This window comes from Staurois parvus, unplaced genomic scaffold (genome assembly GCF_062004578.1).
Source record: "Staurois parvus isolate SC_StPar_1 unplaced genomic scaffold, SC_StPar_1.0 ptg000665l, whole genome shotgun sequence".
NCBI lineage: Eukaryota > Metazoa > Chordata > Amphibia > Anura > Ranidae > Staurois > Staurois parvus.
The window spans coordinates 152,345-174,951 of NW_028318461.1; the positions used below are offsets into that span (position 1 = coordinate 152,345).

A 22,607-nucleotide genomic window follows, 5' to 3' on the forward strand; every position below is an offset into this window, starting at 1 on the left:
GATTGTTTAGCTTGTCCTGAACCTGAGTATTATAACCTGCCTGCTGGATACATGCATGTGGCAGCATTCAATGGGCCTAATTTTGTACTGGCATATATACAGTTTCTGCATCTCTTTTGTATTGGATACTTGCTCAAGCATGAGCCCTCAGCACTGTGACATTACAGTCACCAACAGCTCCCAGTCACATAGCAACAATCAGAAGCCAATAGGACCAGCTCTTAATCAGGTGATCACTGTGACAGCAAATCACAGTCTCTACATCAGGGGTGTCAAACTAACGGCCCTCCAGCTGTTGCGAAACTACAAGTCCCATCATGCCTCTGCCTTTGGGAGTCATACTTGTAACTGTCAATTTTGCAATGCCTCATGGGACTTGTAGTTTGGCAACAGCTGGAGGGCCGCCAGTTTGACACCTGTGCTCTACATCATTGTATCTGATCATGAAGACCAGGAAACACTTTTGTCATTAAGATCTTCTTAAATAGCCATCAGGGACCAGCAGGAAGGGATTAAAAAGACCCTGGCACCAGCTCACTCATTTCAACATCAATTTTCCCATAAGAGTATACAGTATGAGGTCTCAAGAAGGAGCCTATTGAGCATGCTCCGAAATGCATTACCGCCCCTTTCACCTGCTACATCTGACTCTGCTCTCCAAGATTCATTTTTGATGCACAGGCACATCCTGGACTCTACTTCCTGATCCTATAGGCATAGCTTGCTGCTGGATGACTGGATGTCCCACCTGGATCCAATTACCACACGATGAGCCTTTTTAACCGTTTATCTTGTAAGTGTAAATTTTCCATTGTTTACTAATAAATTGTTAATAGTGCACTTAGAGGCGCCTTCCTCTCCTTTTCCTTCTATTTAGCTGTAAAAGCCTCCCATGTGCAGACATCTAAAAGCTCTTGTTGTTGGGTGTCACCATCTTGAATGTGATGTCAACAGTCCAGCAGACTCAGAGCTGTCACTCAATAGTGTTCTCCTTCACTCCTTCCTGCAGCTACATTGAAAATTATGTAGGGAGGTAAAAAGAGGAGCTGGGCCAACACAGACAGTAAAGAGAGGAGCTGGGACAGCATTAGACACTCCCAGAAGAGAAGAAGTCTATGAAATACAAGGTAGGAGAAGGAACTGTGGCTGTGCTAGGGAATCGACTCTTCCTGGAGCGGTCGAATTCCATAGCAAGTTTAAAAGCACATTGTAAGTGAGTAAAACTTTGTTTACGGAAAAAAAAATGCTGCACGTAAGCATTTAGAAGTAGAACTAAGCTTAATTTTGAAAAGGCCGCAGGGATGCAGCAATAATGCGCATTTACCTGCCTGCTCGCAATCTTCTATTGAATGCTCACTGAGCTGCACATGCGCAACAATACATACTCCAGTTGTGTGGGAATGATTGACTCCCATGCATATAAGTGGGTTGACATCACATCCTTCCCACCCCCCACCCCCATCAGCGGGCCGCACCGGGTGACACCATCACAGGGGGTGCAGGCGCAGGATGCCAGCAGAGCTTCTGGGCTCTGTGAAGGTCCTGGCCAGTTATTGGGGTGATCCAAGATTCCGGGCACAGTGACAGCTGCCCCGGTATAGCAGTAAAATGTGTATCCCGTGAGCATATGTATCCCCTGAAGCAACTGCGCATGTTACGGTTTCAGGCCTATACAGGGTTAACTGATCTTGCAACCCATAGTGATCCATGGGATCATGTTCAGTGGTTTGCAGCCTGAAAGGGTTTAGCTGTGGCAGCTCTGTGCTAAAGTCAGAGATCGGCTTCTTCGGCCTGAAACCGGCACATGCGCAGTTGCTTCAGGGGATACATACAGTGGGGATCGAAAGTTTGGGCACCCCAGCTAAAAATTTGTATTAATGTGCATAAAGAAGCCAAGGAAAGATGGAAAAATCTCCAAAAGGCATCAAATTACAGATTAGACATTCTTATAATATGTCAACAAAAGTTAGATTTTATTTCCATCATTTACACTTTCAAAATAACAGAAAACAAAAAAATGGCGTCTGCAAAAGTTTGGGCACCCTGCAGAGTTAATATCTTGTACTGCCCCCTTTGGCAAGTATCACAGCTTGTAAATGCTTTTTGTAGCCAGCCAAGAGTCTTTCAATTCTTGTTTGAGGTATCTTTGCCCATTCTTCCTTACAAAAGTCTTCCAGTTCTTTGAGATTTCTGGGCTGTCTGTCACGCACGGCTCTTTTAAGGTCTATCCATAGATTTTCAATGATGTTGAGGTCAGGAGATTGTGAAGGCCATGGCAAAACCTTCAGTTTACGCCTCTTGATGTAATCCCCCGTGGATTTCGAGGTTTGTTTAGGATCATTATCCATTTGTAGAAGCCATCCTCTCTTTAACTTCATCTTTTTCACAGATGGCATCAAGTTACCATCCAAAATTTGCTGAAATTTTATTGAATCCATTTTTCCTTCTACTCGTGAGATGTTCCCTGTGCCACTGGCTGCAACACAACCCCAAAGCATGATTGATCCAACCCCATGCTTAACAGTTGGACAGAGGTTCTTTTCATTAAATTCTGTGCCCCTTCTTCTCCAAACGTACCTTTGCTCATTCCGGCCAAAAAGTTCAATTTCAACCTCATCGGTCCACAGAACTTGTTTCCAAAATGCATCAGGCTTGTCTATATGTTCATTTGCAAAGTTCAAACGATGATTTTTGTGGTGAGGATGTAGAAGAGGTTTTCTTCTGATGAGTCTTCCATGAAGACCATATTTGTACAAGTATCTCTTTATAGTGGAATAGTGTACCACAACTTCAGTGTCTGCCAGATCTTTCTGGAGGGATCGTGCAGTCAAACGTGGGTTTTGAATTGTTTTTCTCACAATCCTGCGAGCTGTTCTGTCTGATATTTTTCTTGGTCTTCCAGATCTTGCTTTAACTTCCACTGTTCCTGATGACTGCCATTTCTTAATTACATTCCGAACAGAGGATATTGACATCTGAAAATGCTTTGCTATCTTCTTATAGCCTTCTCCAGCTTTGTGAACGTCTACTATTTTCAGTTTCGGTTTTCTAGACAACTACTTAGAAGAACCCATGGTGCTGATTGTTGGGGCAAGGTCAGATGGGTCTGGGCATTTAAAACCTTTGAGATTGACATCACCTGGTCTTCCCAGACGATGATTGAGAACAATCCATGACACTGGCAGGTCTCAGCTTGGCAAAGGGGGTAGTGCATGCTACAAATTCTGCAGGGTGCCCAAACTTTTGCAGACGCCATTTTTTTGTTTTCTGTTATTTTGAAAGTGTAAATGATGGAAATAAAATCTAACTTTTGTTGACATATTATAAGAATGTCTAATCTGTAATTTGATGCCTTTTGGAGATTTTTCCATCTTTTCTTGGCTTCTTTATGCACAGTAATACAAATTTTTAGCTGGGGTGCCCAAACTTTCGATCCCCACTGTATCTTTAGGGGATACTCATTTTACTGCTACACCGACACCTCTCCTTCCTCCCTGGAGGGGTGACACCACGTGTTACCACACCGGGTGACACCAACCCTAGGGACACCGCTGAGCCAATGAGGGGGTTGAAAACCCAGCACCAAGAAGAAAAGGACAGCAGCCGGAAAGGGATGTAATCACCGCATCACTGGAAGGTGACGGTGAGTATTTCTCAAAGTTTCTATGCTTTTATTTGCAGTTTTTTAAGTTGGTGACAGGGTCTCTTTAAATAGTGCCCATACAGTTACACTTTACCATTACAGTGTTCCTTTAAATGCATTCAAAGTTATTTTTTCCCTTTTTTAATACTTTTCAGACTGATGATTATATTCCCTAACCAAACAGCCAGGGGCGGACTGACCATTTGGAAACTCGGGCACTGCCCGAGGGCCCGGGGTCAGTAGGGGCCCCATGAGATGCCCTTGGTACCTTTTTCATAGGCTTTTTTGAGTTTGGGCAAGGACACAGGGGACCCATGATCCCCTATTGCCCGGGGGCCCCATGAGTTGCCAGTCCACCCCTGCAAACAGCACAGGATGACCTTCACTCAAGAGTCATGAGCAGAGTGGTCTCTACCAGGGGCGGACTGACAACTCATGGGGCCCCCGGGCAATAGGGGATCATGGGGCCCCTGTGTCCTTGCCCACACTTAAAGCACACCCAAAAAAGCTTATAAAATGTACCAGGGGCCTTTCATGGGGCCCCCTACTGACCCCGGGCCCTCGGGCAGTGCCCGAGTGCTCGAATGGTCAGTCCGCCCCTGGTCTCTATACTCAATAAAATCATAACATCATCATGGGCGGGTCAGGAGAGTCATCAGCGCTTGCTGCCTACAGCCAGAAGAGGCAGCAAGCTAAAGAGGACCAAGATGGAGGCACAAGACCCACTGTTTGGCATCCGAACAGCTGATCACAGAGGGACAAGGCTGGATTCACTATGTAGGTAAGTATGTGCTTTGCAGAGTACTACATTACTGTAGGTAAGTGGAAAAAAATAGGGAGTAGGAATGAGTACCACTTGCTAAATTCCAATTCACATTTTTTTGCGCTTACATGTTTTCTTACCTGGATGGGGACAAACTGATAGGATCCTCCATTCATTGATATCCGAGTGAAAACTCTGAATCTTATCATACGTGCAACTTCCTCTGTAACCATAGTGACCACCGCTGACATAGATGACATCACGCAGCACACAGGCTGTACAGTTGTGACCAAAATTATTCAACCCCCAATGCTGTAAAGGGGTTTAGGGACTATAGTGTACATTTGGAATTGTATTCAGAATCAAATCCTACAAGGACGTTGTAACTACCCAAATGCAACTAAAATGACATCAATTGTTTATGTAATACAGTAGTAAATGGTTCTTATGTGGTTTCTTCATTGCCACAATTATTCAACCCCTTAAAGACTACCACTCTGAAGAACAGAGGTTCATACAGGTGCTTTCCATCAGGTATTGAAAACACCTGTGGATGTCACCGAGCAGCAATCAAGCATAATAAGCACCAATTAGGCAGCTTTAAAATGACTGTGATACTCAGCTCCTTCTAGACATTTACTGGTGTGGTTACAAACATGGTGAAGGCAAGAGAATGGTCCAGGAAGACAAGAGAAGAGGTGATTTCTCTTCACAGGAAGGGCAATGGCTATAAGAAGATTGCAAAGATGTTAAACATACCAAGAGACACCTTAGGAAGCATCATTCGCAAATTCAAGGCAAAGGGCACTGTTGAAACGCTACCTGGTCGTGGCAGAAAGAAGATGCTGACTTCGACTGCTGTGCGCTACCTGAAGCGTAGAGTGGAGAGAAGTCCCCGTGTGACTGCTGAGGAACTGAGAAAAGATTTGTCAGATGTGGGTACAGAAGTTTCAGCCCAGACAATAAGACGCACACTGCGTAATGAAGGCCTCCGTGCCAGAACTCCCAGGCGTACCCCCTTGCTGTCTCCAAAGAATAAGAAGAGTCGACTGCAGTATGCCAAAAGCCATGTGGACAAACCACAAAAGTTGTGGGATAGTGTTCTGTGGACTGATGAAACAAAATTAGAACTGTTTGGGCCCATGGATCAACGCTATGTTTGGAGGAGGAAGAACAAGGCCTATGATGAAAAGAACACCTTGCCTACTGTGAAGCATGGTGGAGGGTCAATCATGCTTTGGGGCTGTTTTGCTTCTGCAGGTACAGGGAAGCTTCAGCGTGTGCAAGGTACCATGAATTCTCTTCAGTACCAGGAGATATTGGATGGAAACGTGATGCAGTCCGTCACACACCTGAGGCTTGGGAGACGTTGGACCTTTCAACAGGACAATGATCCCAAGCATACCTCCAAGTCCACTAGAGCATGGTTGCAGAGGAAAGGCTGGAACATTTTGGAGTGGCCATCGCAGTCACCAGACTTAAATCCGATTGAGAACCTCTGGTGGGACTTAAAGAAAGCAGTTGCAGTGCGCAAGCCTAAGAATGTGACTGAACTGGAGGCCTTTGCCCATGAAGAATGGGCGAAGATACCCGTAGATCGCTGCAAGACACTTGTGTCAAGCTATGCTTCACGTTTAAAAGCTGTTATAACTGTAAAAGGATGCTGTACTAAGTACTAAGATTGAATGTCACTTGGGGGTTGAATAAAACTGATAATGCTGTGAGCACAGAAAAGACATTTGTGGTTATTTCATTATAACTGTTATGTTATATTTGTCTGACCTACAAGTGCCTCTTTAATGTAAATGTAAGCAAGATGACTGAATGATCAAAAGCAATGTCAAACTGGCCAAAACACTCAATTTCAGTGGGGGTTGAATAATTTTGGTCACAACTGTAGCATTTCCCACACCTGTTACAAGAAATAAGGTCATATGTAAATTCAAACAAATACATTTCACAATAAGGACATGGTTTTGTTTAGCGTGACGGTGTCCAAGGGCCGGTGCCTAGTGCAGCAGGGTAAGAAGAGGCAGCATCATGCTTAAACATTTAAACTGCTCAAAGGATTTTTCTCGTTTTGTTTCGGTTTTCTGGCCATCTCTGATCATTTGTAGTAAAAGAAGAATTTTGTCTAAGGATGTTTTATACAGAACTACATTGATCTAGCTTGGAGTAATGTAACGATGTAAATACAATATCTGGCCGATACCCCTGGAAGCTGGAAATCTCTATAGTAGATACTGCTGCTCCAGTGATCTTCACTTGCTTCTGGGTCACATCACCACCCCTCCTCTCCACCGCATCCAATCAGAAAATGCTTTTCATTCATTCAAAAAAATGCAAAGCATTCTCTGAATGGCATCTGTAGCCAACCTCCAGTGTTCAGAACAGGGCCAGATCTAGCCTATCTGATCTGGGGGTGCAGTAAAAAAAAGTCAGGGGGCATAATGTCAGTAGTGTGACAGAAATGCATAGAACCCATTCTTCACTTGCTTCTGGGTCACATCACCACCCCTCCTCTCCACCTCATCCAATCAGAAAATGCTTTTCATTCATTCAAAAAAATGCAAAGCATTCTCTGAATGGCATCTGTAGCCAACCTCCAATGTTCAGAACAGGGCCAGATCTAGCCTATCTGATCTGGGGGTGCAGTAAAAAAAGTCAGGGGGCATAATGTCAGTTTTGTGACAGAAATGCATAGAACCCGTATTCCCTGTTCACTCGGCACGCTTTTGTACACAACCCGAAAGTAACATCTGACAGATTGTGCAGGGAGTGAATAGAGAACACTAGTATGTATTAAGATGATTAAACAGAACCTGTGCCCCTTATATGTCCATATCAGAGCCCCTCCTTACATCAGGAGTCCTCCTCAAAGTTTCCTCTTTACATCAAGGTACCTATAAGAGTCCCCCCCTTACATTAGTTGTCCTCATCAGAGTGTTCCTTACATAAAATGTGCACATCAGAGTACACCCTTACATTAATTGCCCCTCTCAGAGTGCTCCTTACATCAAGCTCTTCAACAGAGTGCCCCCTTACATCAATTGTCCGGAGTGCCCCCTTACATCAGCTATCCCTATCAGTGTTGCCCCTTACATCAATTGTCCCCATCAGGTCTCATGGATCAGTTGCATGCACTCTCAGAGATCTGGAGGGCACAACTAAAATCTGGGGGTGCATAGCCCACCCCAGCACCCCACTAGATCCGGGCCTGGTTCAGAATGCATCAGCCTAGCTGTGCAGCATGGGACCCAAAAGTAAGTAAGCAGGATGGCAAGGGGGGGTGCAAAGGATATTGGGAGGAGTCACAAGACTTTTTACAGTTCAGGAAATAAGAAACAATCTTTCATTTCTCTTGTTTGGTGGTCGGTAAACAAAATTGCTGTAAAATATAGTGTATATATTAGAGTTAGTGACTTATTGTTCACCTCTACCATCACAGGAGTGAGCATCTTCTCTGATTCAAACCCCCACCTGATGCATTAGCTCTAAGCCAGGGGTGGACTGACCATTCGAGTACTCGGGCACTGCCCGAGGGCCTGGGGTCAGTAGGGGGCCCCATGAAATGCCCCTGGTACCTTTTTTATAAGCTTTTTTGGGTGTGCTTTGAGTGTGGGCAAGGACACAGGGGCCCCATGATCCCCTATTGACCGGGGGCCCCATGAGTTGTCAGTCCACCCCTGCTCTGAGCTCAACATTTGAGAGCTTGCTACTGTGATGGTGGATGTGAACAGTGAATTAGGCGTTTCTACCAACCTCCTAGCAACAAGGCAGAAAAGGATTATTATTATTATTATTATACAGTATTTATAAAGCGCCAACAGTTCGCTCAGCGCTGTAAGGATGATTCGATCCATCCTTCCCTAAACCCAGGTAACCTCTGGCTGTGTGTCTACATGCAAAGAGCAACAACTTCTCTTAACCCGTCATAACTTTGCTGCAAAGTGAAGCAAAAAAAAAGAAGCGCACCAACCTTGCACATTTCCTCAGTAACAGAATTTATTAATAGAAGATAGGTACTCACAAACAGCGAATAAAATCAGGCATGTAGTCCTCAAAGGGGCTTCAAAGATAAGAAGCCAGCGCGAATCCCATCATGGGGGTACACACTCAGTATAGCTGACGCGTTTCGAAGGCTATGCCTTCTTCCTCAGACCTCATAACTTTGTACAGGCTGAGCGGCTGCTGCTGTTCCTATATACCTGTCATCTCTGCCACAGGAGTTACAATACAAAAATATCCCATGAAAAACCTCAAGCTAACACACCACTCTTTGAAAATAATCCTTTAACACAAGAGTGGACATCATTATTCAGGTGTACCTAAGATAGCATGATGTCTGAGTACAGCACTATATGGGCATCTCTAAAATACTCCCACCTTGTCTTTGGAAAGAACAAAGAACTCCATATATGGAGCCAGATCCAAATACTAAAAACAATCTCCATTCACGGCCCTGGTTTCCATGTCATGCCAGAAGGAATCATTTGCAGTAATTTTAGTGTACCACATATTAACCCTGCAGCCACAAAAGCATTCCACAAGCTAATACTCTGAATTTCAATATAACTTCACATGACTGGAAACTGTTAGGTAGAACTTTTATCTCTGGTAATACTTGTACATTCATTGATATTGATCAACAAATGTTCTCTTTTTTCCCCATTTATTTAGGCAATTTTTTGGGTGTATTTTGGGTAGTTTAGTTTATTTATTGCAGTAGTAAAGTGAGAAAAAAACTTCCCCCTGCAAGTTAACGTCATAATGTGCTAGTATGCACCCCTTACTATCACATTATGAAAGACTTACCTTAAAGTGATTCTAAAGGCTTCATTTTAAAAAAAATATAACAAAATAGAAATAATAACATCAATAAAATAAAATAATAATAAACATGTATACTTACCTGTTCTGTGCAGTGGTTTTGCACAGAGCAGCCCTGATCCTCCTCTTCTCGAGTCCCCCGCCGATGCTCCTGGCCCCTCCCTCCTGTCAGGTGCCCCCACAGCAAGCAGCTTGCTATGGGGGCACCCGAGCATGTGCACTCCCCGGCCGCTGCTCCGTGTGACCATTCACACACGGAACCATAACTTGGCCCCGCCCCTTTCTCTACTCATTGGCTCACTGGCCGTGATTGACAGCAGCGGGGCCAATTGCTCCCACTGCTGTCTCAGCCAATGAGGAGAGGGAGTCCCAGGACAGCCGAGACTCCAATGGATCTAGAGGGGTCTTAGGTGGGTATTAGAGGGATGCTGCTGGGGGGGGGGGATGCTGCACACAGAAGGTTTTTTACCTGCATGCATAGAATGCATGAAGGTAAAAAAAACTTGAGCCTTTACATCCACTTTAAAACAAAATCCTCCAACGGCATTCTGTCACCTCTACCAGGGCTTCCATCTTCACCTGGTCTTCCTTCCAGGTTCATAGGCTGTGGCTATTTGAATGGCCAAGCCACGATGATGTCAATCTTGCACATGCACACGGGAGCCACAATTGCATCACAGAGCTCTAAAGGGATGGCATACTGAGTTGCCGTTACTTCAGAACGCAGTGCACATGCAGCGGTGACGTCACTAGCTGCAGAAATAGTGTATATTTCCTAAACGGTGCACATTTTAGGAGATATTTCTTATATCTTCAGGTAATCTTTATTATAAACTTACCTGTAGGTACAGATCACCAAGCAGTGTTTACTACCACTTTAGTTCTATTTGTGCTTTTTGTGGGTTTGGTCATTATTTGTGTATTGTCATGGTTTATTTTCCTTTTTTTCCCTGTGAGAAAAAAAAAGTAAAATATTGGATCCAATGAGAGGCCAAAAAACAAATCCAAGATAGTTGAAAGGGATTTCCCCTTAATTAACCCTTACCAACCATTTAAAGCCCATTTTCCCTTAAAATCCACAAAACAGCTATAAAGACTATAGACTCCATTTTCCTCCACATGGTTAAAATTTGTCAAAATTTTCAACAAAAGTTTGAGGAAGTTAAAACGTCTTGTTCACCTGTTATATGAACTGTTAAAACTAAACCGTTGTATAAAACTGTTATTGAAGTTTGTTGTGACAAGATAATTCTTCTCCTGGTTATTCATATCTCTGGGATAACAGTGGTGACTGAAAACACATTTGCTTATTACAGGTACTTATATAGCTCCGTCAATTTACACAGCACTTTATATATACAGTTGCAAGAAAAAGTATGTGAACCCCTTGGGATTACGTGGAGTTTTGCATGAATTGGGCATAAAATGTGCTCTGAACGTCATCTAAGTCACAACAATAGAAGAACACTGTCTGCTGAACATAACACTACACAAACATTAGATGTTGCCATGGTTTAATTGCACATAACATGTAAACATTCTCAGTGCAGGGAGGAAAAAGTATGTGAAGCCCTAGCTTAATGACTTCTCCCAGAGCTAATTGGAGCCAGGAGTGAGCCAACCTTGACTCCAATCAGTGTGATGATATTGGATGTGTTGCTGACAGCCGTCCTGCCCTTAAAAAACACACACCTGTTTTGGGTTTACTGGTTTCAAGAAGCACTGTCTGATGTGAACCATGCCTCGCAGAAAAGAGCTCTCAGAAGACCTACGATCAAGAATTGTTGACTTGCATGAAGCTGGAAAGGGTTACAAAAGTATCTCCAAAAGCCTTGATGTTCATCTGTCCATGGTAAGACAGAAATGGAGAAAGTTTTGCACTGTTGCTACTCTCCCTAGGCGTGGTCGCCCTGTAAAAATGACTGCAAGAGCACAGCACAGAATGCTGCATGAGGTAAAGAAGAATCCCAGAGTGTCAGCTAAAGACCTACAGAAATCTCTGGCACATGCTAACATTTTTGTTGACACATCTACAATAAGAAAAACATTAAACAAGAATGGAGTACATGGGAGGACACCACGGAAGAAGCCATTGCTGTCCAAAAAGAATATTGCAGCACGTATGAAGTTTGCAAAAGAGCACCTGGATGTTCCACAGCACTACTGGCAAAATATACTGTGGACAGATGAAACCAAGATTGAGTTGTTTGGGAAGAACACACAACACTATGTGTGGAGAAAAAAAGGCACAGCACACCAACATCAAAACCTCATCCCCACTGTAAAACATGGCGGAGGGAGCATCATGGTTTGGGGCTGCTTTGCTGCCTCAGGGCCTGGACGGATTGTTGTCATTGATGGAAAAATGAATTCCAGAGTTTATCAAGACATTTTGCAGGAAAACGTACAACCATCTGTCCGCCAACTGAAGCTCCGCAGAGGATGGGTGATGCAACAGGACAATGACCCAAAGCATACAAGTAATTCAACAAAACAATGGCCGCAACAGCACAGAATACACCTTCTGGAGTGGCCCAGTCAGAGTCCTGACCTCAACCCGATTGAAATGCTGTGGCATGACCTTAAGAGAGTGATTCACACCAGACATCCCAAGAATATTGCTACACTGAAACAGTTTTGTGAAGATGAGGGGTCCAAAATTACTCCAGATTGTTGTGCAGGTCTGATCTGCAACTACAGGAAACGTTTGGTTGAGGTTATTGCTGCCAAAGGAGGGGCAATCAGTTATTAAGCCCAAAGGTTCACATACTTTTTCCTCCCTGCACTGTGAATGTTTACATGTTATGTGCAATTAAACCATGGCAACATCTAATGTTTGTGTAGTATTATGTTCAGCAGACTGTGTTCTTCTATTGTTGTGACTTAGATGACGTTCAGAGCACATTTTATGCCCAATTCATGCAAAACTCCACGTAATCCCAAGGGGTTCACATACTTTTTCTTGCAACTGTATATATACAGTTGTGTTCAAAATGATAGCAGTGTGTTGCAAAAAGTGAATAAAGCTCAAAATCCTTCTTTTATTTCCATACACACAAATGCATTGGGAACACTATACATTCTATTCCAAATCAAAACATGAAGAAAAATATCAAATTTGTGTTGTTCCTCTAAAAAAATTGAAGAAATATTAGACTGTTCAAAAAAATAGCAGTGTTTGTATTCTTCTTTACAAACTCAAACATTCACTATATAAACTGAAAAATGTTTGAAGATTTTGCTTTCCTTTGAATCACTTAATGAATATTTAGTTGTATAAGCACTGTTTCTGAGAACTGCTGTACATCTGTGTTGCATGGAGTCAACCAACTTCTGGCACCTGTGAACAGGTATTCCAGCCCAGGATGATTGGACTACATTCCACAGTTCTTCTCTATTTCTTGGTTTTGCCTCAGAAACTGCATTTTTGATGTCACCCCACAAGTTTTCTATTGGATTAAGATCTGGGGATTGGGCTGGCCACTTCATAACGTCAATCTTGTTGTTCTGGAACCAAGATGTTGCACGTTTACTGGTGTGTTTGGGGTCGTTGTCTTGTTGGAACACCCATTTCAAGGGCATTTCCTCTTCAGCATAAGGCAGCATGACCTCTTCAAGTATTCTGATGTTTTCAAACTGATCCATATATGTGTGTGTATTGTACATTCACATCAGTCCCTAACCCTCAAGGAGTGTATTATCTAAGGTGCCTACCTTACATTCATACATACACATACTAGGGCCAATTTAGACAGGAGCCAATTTTACTTACCAGTACATCTTTGGAGGATGGGAAAAAACAGAGTACCCAGAGGAAATCCACGCAGGCACAGGGAGAACATGCAAATTCCAGGCAGGTGGTGCCATGGTTTTGATTTGAACCAACAACCCTGGTGCTGCCAGGCAAAAGTGCTAACCATTTAGCCACTGTGCTGGCACATGCTCACCAGATTGCTATCATTGCCTGACAAGCCATATTTATTACTGAACCAGATAATTTTATATCATGGCCCAGACAGATCCTCTCAATATAGAATAAAAAAATAATCAGGGATTCTAGAGAGTCACCTTTGTTATGGCCTTCAAGGAGGAGATGTTAACACAAACTACAGTGGGATGACCAAGTTATCATAGTGTTTAAAGCTGCGTACAGGTTTAATGCAGACTGCAAGAAGCTGGCCAAGTCATTGAACAATCAAAACTGCCTTTTAAAAAGATTGTTGAAAGTTCCAATAGGGTGAACTGGCTGCCGGACTGTAGAGTAAGCACCTGTTTGTGCGTTTTGTTTATTTCCAGAGCACCCTGAAGGCTCTATTAATATGGAAAGAAGCAATTTCAATTGGCATAACTGTCAAATGCTGTATTTTCCATTCAAATGCATGCAGTTGGATTTGAGTGGAAAATGTAGTGCCCGACAAGTAAAGGCTGCATATGGCCTGCTTTGCATGCATTTAACCCATTTGTAGAGCACATGCTGCATCCACAGAAATTCAGCACAATGCAAGAAAAAAAATGAAAAGCAGGTCAAACGCACCCTGTGAGCTGTCATGTGTGCGGCTCAATTAAAGTCAAATAGGATTTTGTTGAGCTGAGATTGATGTACATTCTGAATGCACAGCAAATGCAGTAAAACAACATTTGTCATCATGAACCCAAACTGTGACCGAAATTTGCATATTTGCACTATGGCTCAGTTCTTGCTCCTCCTTATTGGCTAGTGAAGGGGCCTTCACAATTATTAGCCCATAGAGAGGTGAGAGGAGTAGTAAAGGGCAGGCCAGCGTTTGAACATAAAAGCTATTGCACAATTCATGATGAGATCTCCAGTGTCCAGAGTCTTCTTTTTTTAGTACCTGGAGTGCTTTAGGGGTGCTGGTTCTACAGTCTGGCTGCCAGCCTACCCTACTGGAATAATCCACAGGTTTGGCAATGCACGTGTACAAAGAAGCTAGTTATTTCTTGTTTGAGAACAACTGGAATGTACGCAGTACAGCTACAATCTTTACAATTGTAGCACTCTCTAGGTAGATAGGATTTTTTTTGGTTAGTCAGAGGCTTGTTAGAAGCCTGGGATGAGTCAGCCTGAGAGTGAGGCAATGAGGTGATCTCAGGACAGGCTGGGAGGCTCTACAGGTCAGGGCTTCTGGAGCCCTCCCACCCTTCTAGAAACTACAGGAACTTTCTGGAAGAGGGGCGAAGGAAGAGAGGAGGCCTGGATTTGATTGGTTAGGGGAACCTAGTCAATCCCCAGGCAGGAGGCCTGGCATGGTGATTAGAATAGCCTTTACAGGGTGGCAGTTGGAGTCGGGTGGAAGATGGGCTGAAGGAAGGTGCTAGAGCATGGAGTCTGGGAGGGGGCCCCAGGGAGGGAGGCCTACCTACAGGTTGGAGCAGACAGAAGGATCTCCACTGCCCTACAGTCTCCTAAGAAGACAGCCTGTCACCAGAGAAGAAGCCAGCCCAGCGTAAGGCCTGAAAGCAGCTGCAACCCACTAAACTACAGGACAGTGTGAGTACTTCTACACCCCCAGAAGGGAGAGGGCAGTTAGGTTCAATACCCAACCAGTTCTCATCTGGAACTGCTTTACAGTAGATTCTGGAGTCCCTTGTCCAGGGATATCCTCAAGACAGCCGGGTAAATGAAAGAAAGGTTCGCCTGGGGTCTGAGGAGGTACACCAAAGGAGACTCAGGGCTCCTTACTAAGACTGTTGCTGATTCTGGGCCACATTTTTTGTACATCTTTTTTGCTAAGAAGTTGTCCTTGGGCATCCCATATACCCCTATACCCCATCCAAGTTGTTAACCCCTAACAAAAACAACAAAAACAAGCTCAAGGACTGTTTTACTGACTCTGAGAAAAAGTGTGGGAAAATGCATGTTGCCTGGCTGTGCAGCGCTTAGAGGCAGGGCCGGTGCTAGACTATTTTGCACTATAGGCAAGACCAGCTACTTGCTACTAACAGTAGAAAATAATAAATCGACAAAACATAAAATTTCTTTTACTTTGCAAAAATAAGTGCCATAAGATACACTATATTGCAAAGATATTGGGACACCCTCCAAATCATTGAATTCAGGTGTTCCAATCACCTCCATGGACACAGGTGTATAAAATCAAGCACCTAGGCATGCAGACTGCTTCTACAAACATTTGTGAAAGAATGGGTCACTCTCAGGAGCTCAGTGAATTCAAATGTGATACCATGATAGGTTGCCACCTGTGCAATAAGTCCATCCATGAAATTTCCTTACTACTAAATATTCCACCGTCAACTGTTAGTGGTATTATAACAAACTGAAAGCAACTGGAAAAACCGCAGCTACGCCATAAGGTGGTAGACCACGTAAAATTATAGCGCATGCTGAAGCGCACAGTGCGCAGAAGTCGCCAACTATCTGCAGAGTCAATAGCTCAAGACCTCCAAACTTCATGTGGCCTTCAGATTAGCGCAACAGTGCATAGAGAGCTTCATGGAATAGGTTTTCCTGGCCGAGCAGCTGCTTCCAAGCCTTACAGCACCAAGTGCAATGCAAAGCGTCGGATGTAGTGATGTAAAGCACACCGCCACTGGACTCTAGAGCAGTGGAGACGTGTTCTCTGGAGTAATGAATCACGCTTCTCTGTTTGGCAATCCTATGGATGTGTCTGGGTTGCCAGGAGAACGATATTTGCCCAACTGCATTGTGCCAAGTGTAAAGTTTGGTGGAGGGGAAATTATGGCGTGAGCATGTTTTTCGGGGGTTGGGCTTGGCCCTTTAGTTCCAGGGAAAGGAACTCTTAAGGCGTCAGCATACCAAGACATTTTGGACAATTTCATGCTTCCAACTTTGTGGGAACAGTTTGGGGATGGCCCCTTCCTGTTCCAACATGACTGTGCACCAGTGCACAAAGCAAGGTCCATAAAGACATGGATGAGCAAGTCTGAGGTGGAGGAACTTGACTGGCCTGCAAAGAGCTCTGACCTCAACCTGATAAAACATCTTTGTGATAAATTAGAGCAGAGACTGTGGACCAGGCCTTCTCATCTAACATCAGTGCCTGACCTCACAAATGCGCTTCTGGAAGAATGGTCAAACATTCCCATAGACACACTCCTAAACCTTGTGGACAGCCTTCCCAGAAGAGTTGAAGCTGTTATAACTGCAAGGGGTGGGCCAATTCAATATTGAACCCTGCGGACTAAGACTGGGATGCCATTAAAATGAATGTGCGTGTAGAAGTAGACATCCCAATACTTTTGGCAATATAGTGTAGCTCTGACAGATCCCAGGCTGGAATTCCCAAGGCAATGGGGGAAGACAAAACGCTGTTACAGCAGGTAGTCCTGTCTACACACACACAGAGAACACCTGAACTGAGCGATCCCACACAGTGACAGATCTGACACAACACAACATACCATCACCAACACTGAAACAGATCAGCAGGCACTAGAAGATCAGGCTGTGGGATCGTGATGATGACATCCCACAGCCTCCAGCCCTTTCCTTCCCATTCATCAGCGAAGGCAAGGCTGTGCCTTTAGAGGACGGTAATGTCTGACTCTGATGTTTCATGTGTGTGTGAATGTGACCTGTCCGGCCACTGACACATTGCACATGTGGTAGATGGCTGGCTGGGTCACACTCACACAGACACAAAACATCAGAGTCAGACATTACCTAGTATTGCAGGCGCAGCCTTGCCTCCGCTGATGAATGGGAAGAGAAGGGCTGGAACTCCACAGTGATCAGCAGCTGCCAGCCGGCTTGCAGTAAGGCACTGACTCTGAGAGGAGCACTGAAAGGAGCAACAGCTCAGCTGCTACACTGGCCTCAGACACCCGGCATCTTCATCTGTCCCTTCTTCCTCCCCCTCTGCCACCCCTCCTCTCATCTGAAGGATCATTCATGATGTGGTGGCGTCCCACAGAGAGTGCTCAGTCGCCCCTGGGTGGCAGTGCGCCCTAGGCGGCCACCTAGTTAGCCTAAGTGAAGCACCTCCCCTGCTTAGGGGGACCCAGCAAAATCCAGCAGCGCTCAAAAGGGTAGTACTACACAATTTAGGAAGCACATATACATGTAGATTTAACTGCACTTTTGGATACTCATATCATTCCACTATGGCATTAAAGGAAGTCCATCATTAGAGAGACATGGAGGCTGGCATTTGTGACTTTACCTCCTGAAAATGCTACTTGCCTGTCTGCCATACTGATTCTCTTTCTTCATCTACTTTGAGTCACTGAACAGAACATGCATGTGAATAAAGACCTAGGACTTGTCCAGTGTCATTAATGATCTGCACACTTAGATTCAGACTCAGAAATTAAAAAGCTTATGAGTCAGCATAACAACCAGGCAATTTGCCTTTCAAGTTTTGTTTTTAAGAAAGAAGGAAACAAGGACAGGAGGTAAAATATATACAAAACTGCTGTACATCTATTTCTACTGCTAAGTGACAGTTCAGGCACCTTGCTGATCAATTCATAAGTAAAGGCTATGTCCTGTATTTATACTGTATATGTCCATTGGTCTGGATACAACCCAGTGGTCTGGAACATGGATGACATCTCCCTTCTAACCATCATCTGATCTCTACAGCATTAGCTGACACCTAGGCTGTCTGCCCCAACAATAATGAAACCGAACAGTGTAGCAGTATTCCCGGGACACCTCTTCAGTGCTAGAAATCTGCTTTGGAAAATGGAAAATGTGCTCTTATCACAGCTGCTCCCTGCTTATCTGTCACCCCTGGGGCGCATTGAATGTCATCCTGGCACCACTCCAAAAAAAGCATACACTTGTAGAAGAGACACAATCTAGAGCATACAGTTAAAAGGAAATATAGTACATTGCAGGGTAAGAATTATCTTTACATCACTATTCTAATTTAAGAACACATGGGAGATTCATTTTAAACCATATATAGTGTATGTAAAAACCCTAACAGTGAACTTCTATTTGCTCACTTTTGGTTTGCTAAATATACCATTACAAGTGGTTTGCCATATATACTTAGGCTCTTAGTGATGATGATACCTTCTCCCCCAAGAGGGAAATATAACTGCACAGAACTTGCTCCAATATTTGTTGGAAAATCTCCATGTGGCCAAGTATGAATCCTTTTCTCTTTATTTATTTATTTTAAAGGATAGCACATACACCACAGTCAGATGATGTAGAAATGCAATGAAGGATGGGAAAACATCTCCACAACTTCACGTCTAACAGTAAGTGATCCACTGTGAGCCAAATGACAAAATAAACTCAACTTTCATAGGAAAATAATGCATTCTTGTTCCAAGAACATAAACATAAAATATTCACTTATCTTGTATATCCATTGTTTAAGAACAAATTGACTTATAGCAAAAAAATTTAGCACAGTCGGGGAGACCTTTTCAGACTAATCACTAAAGTTGGCCATGCACAGTAGAATGTAGTTTGAATTTTTTTTTTTGTTTTAAGTTCTTAGTATTCTATTGATTATTCGGGGCAAATTAATATTCGTTTTCAACAGTAGTGATAGGAAAATGTAATGAGAAGGATGGAAAATGTTTCTGGAAAGAACAAAATTTTAACTGTAAATGTTCTTTTTGTTCAGGGAAAATTGTACATGTTGTAATGAAACCTATTTAATATGTCTGGGATTCCATTCAAAAGCAGGTCTGCATGAAATTTTAAGGGCATTCAAACATAATTAGTTGACTTGAGAAAAAAAGAATGTTCTGACGAATTAATTTTTTTTTTTACAAATGTTCAAATTAAAATCTGGAAATGCCCAGTTTAAAGCAGTATTAAACTCAAAAACAAAATTGTATTATATTTTAGTTTACCAAGTCTTAATCTAACACTATGGGAAGTACAGTGGCTAAATGGTTAGCACTTCCGCCTGGCAGTACTAGGGTCATTGGTTTGAATCCCAACCATGTTACCACCTGCCTGGAGTTTGCATGTTCTCCCTGTGCCTGCGTGGGTTTCCTCCCACACACCAAAGACATGTTGGTAGGTTAATTTGCTCCTGTCTAAATTTGCCCTAGTATGTGTATGTATGAATGTAAGTTATGGACCTTAGATTGTACACCCCTTGAGGGTTAGGGACTGATGTGAATGTACAATACCTATGTAAAGCACTGCATAAATTGACAGCGCTATATAAGAACCTGAAATAATAGTAACACTACCGTCTTCCCAGGTTGACAATACTGCTGTTCAAGGGTGTCACTGTTTCTCTTGCATTCAGAGAGGATCCAACCTAAGGGCTAAAATGCAGGCCTTTGAGGGGCGTTTTTAAAACTCCTCAAACACCTATGGAAATTATACTATTGGCAGCTCACAGTGCTGTTCACATTATCAAAACTTGAAGTGTTAGTGTCGCGTCGCTTCAAAACTGAAGTCAGTCAGGAGGAGTTGAAGCCCTTCAACGCCTCTCATTCAAGTCTATGGTGACACTCCTCAAATGCCCTAGCAGGTGTTTGCAGGGTGTTAATAGCATTAGCGTTTATTATAGGCGCTTGTGGTGCGGTTTTAATGCTTGTAAAACACCTCTAAAACGCCTCAAAACCATGCATAGGGCGTTTGGGGAGCGTTTTGTAACACTTGGAAAACACCCATACTAAAGCTCATTAACGTCTGTCTAAAGCCCATACTAACGCTATATGGGCGTTTTGTGAAGAGTTAGAAATTTAGTCAAGTGTGAACAAGCCCTAAGACTGTTTTATTGGTTTAATCTCCATGTGAAAATAAAGGAAAAAAGCCAAAGAATGGAAACTAATCAAAAACTATTCAATTTTTGGGTTTAAGCCCCTGGTCACATCAAAGCCAATTTTGAAATCATGCGACTTACAAGGAAGTTGCATGATTTCAAAATCAGGTGTCCTGCCAATTTCAGTTGCGATTTGCAAGACATCTGACACAGATATCTATGCAAATCGCAACAAAAGTAGTGTATGCACTACTTTAGAAATCGTTGCAGCTCCGACCAAGTCGGAACCGCACCAATATGACTGCTCTAATAGCGGACAATAGGGTGCGACTCGGCATACAATTTGCAAGTCGCATTGTATGAAAATCGCATTCCAAGTCGCAGCCAATGTGACCGGGGTGTAATACTGCTATAAGACAGCAGTCAAAGCACCCGGATTCTTTCTACTCCTGGGACCTTTGCCAGAAATGAAGACCCAGGAAAAGTCCAAAATCCCCAGAAAAGGCCTGCTTCTTCAATGACCCCCAAGACATTGAGCATATGCATTGTACCGGTCTTCACCTACTGAGTGTGGAATCCCTCAGAAGGAGTACACTGTTACATTTGTTACATCTTCAACCATCACAATGTTTTTTTCATTTTTGTCTTAGTGTAAATGTAACTTTTTATTAACACCTTGGCGCCGGTGCCTGCCGGTCCTTTAAGGGGTTTGTGACGCCGGGAGGCTGGGCGGGGGTTTAGGGTCATGTGCCCGCCATGATTGTGCTTTCCGATCATGTGACAGTCACAGGATCGGAAAGCTCCCGACCAGGGGTGGACTGACAACTCATGGGGCCCCTGGGCAATAGGGGATCATGGGGCCCCTGTGTCCTTGCCCAAACTCAAAAAAGCCTATGAAAAAGGTACCAGGGGCATCTCATGGGGCCCCCTACTGACCCCGGGCCCTCGGGCAGTGCCCCAGTTTCCAAATGGTAAGTCCGCCCCTGCTCCCGACCACAAGCAGCAATCGGGACCTTTCCGTGAAGCGCCAGCGACTGTGCCGGGAGTGTTCAGGGTGCACACTCTCGGCACATCCTTTTGCTTACATTGGGTGCGCAGATATGCGGCCCCTTGGCACCAAGGCCCAGCTACTGAGAGGTTGCATATTTGTGTGCGCTCTGCGCCAAGGAGTTAATAATGAATATTTTTCTTAAACAACAATATGTTCTCAACAGCCTCTTCCTTTTTTCTCTATAAAATCAAAACTACCCTCAACCCACTCTTTATTGGTATGGATCAAATGTTTCTCCAACATTGTGGGTACAGATACACAATTCCATTACTAGACAGATAACTTGAGAGATTTTCTTATTCCATAATTACAGCCAGATTTTGAGCTGTATATTGAATAATTCATACTCACAACTGTTTATTACATATATTGCCAAGCTGTCAGATTGCCAGCTGTTTGTTACTTTTGATTTTATCTATAGATGGACAGTTATTCCTCCTCAGTTTTTTAGAAACTGGAAAACTTGGATTTACCTACATCAGGGGTGGACTGACAACTCATGGGGCCCCCGGGCAATAGGGGATCATGGGGCCCGTGTCCTTGCCCAAACTCAAAAAAGCCTATGAAAAAGGTAACAGGGGCATCTCATGGGGCCCCCTACTGACCCCGGGCCCTCGGGCAGTGGCCGAGTTTCCAAATGGTCAGTTAGCCCCTGACCTACATGGAATGGATTGGCACCTGCTTTACCTTTAAAGTGGTTGTAACCTGTTACCTATACCCAATGAAATGACTAGTCTCAGATGAAACACAGAGATTCAAAAAAATCATTCTACATACCTTGTACCTGTTTATCTGCAGCCATTTGTCCTGTACATTCTTGTAAAGCTCAGAGATTAAAAGGATTTTTCACAGACTCACAAAGCAGGGGGTGCAGAGCTGCAGTTACATACTGTACAAGAGCTCTGAGAGCTGAGCACATATTAGCCCACAGGCTGAACAAGAGGAATCTAACCATGTTAGATTTACACTACAAGGCATGATGCACACAGCAAGATTCATATGGTCTATAATATTATTGTTTTCTGCTGTCCTAACTCTGTTAATGTTTTAACAGCCAGACTTTTATCAATTAAATGGTATCTACATGTATTCAGGAATTTACAGGATCTATAGCCCTCTGATGTGGCCCTTGACCTCAAACCTGGGAAGCACACTTCTTTTATTATATCCTGCTAGTTTGGTGCGCTTTCAGAAAATGTACCACACCTGCAAAATCTAATAGAAGTCTATGACAAAGCGGAGGAAAGCAGCCTTATAGGGGATTTAGGACAGCAAGGGCTTCTTTACATTTGCAGTTTGGGAGGCGGTAAAACCCCATAGTTGAAACATGTTTTTACCACACATCCCAACCACTAGGGTAGCGCCAAGGATCGCAGTGGTGAACCCGTCCATTGCTACTGGGTCGGCCTCCCTGTCGCATTCTCTTTTGCCCTTGGACAGGAGAGGTGGCATATACAGGAACCGATCCTCTCCATTTTCCTCTTGCAACTGCTGAAAGCTGGCTCTCCTACTCTTTGTTCCTGCCGGCATTCAACGGCTGTAGGAAGAAAATGTTCATTATGCTATTCTAAATAAAAAAAATTTAATTCTTAACTATTTTATTTCTTTGTGGCTCATGACCGGTTACCGACC

The 22,607-nt window shown here is 43.6% G+C and overlaps 1 protein-coding gene across 1 annotated transcript in view; it reads right to left on the reverse strand.

Annotated features, from left to right (window-relative positions):
* KLHL23 (kelch like family member 23) overlaps window positions 1–22,607 on the reverse strand; it is a 38,676-nt gene that overhangs the window by 10,771 nt on the left and 5,298 nt on the right. Inside the window, exons 3-4 of the mRNA XM_089651871.1 lie at window positions 6,301–6,318; window positions 4,547–4,681 (exon numbers count right to left, since the gene is read on the reverse strand). Coding sequence (XP_089507997.1) covers window positions 4,547–4,681; window positions 6,301–6,318 — 153 coding nt within the window. The remainder of the gene's footprint in view (window positions 1–4,546; window positions 4,682–6,300; window positions 6,319–22,607) is intronic.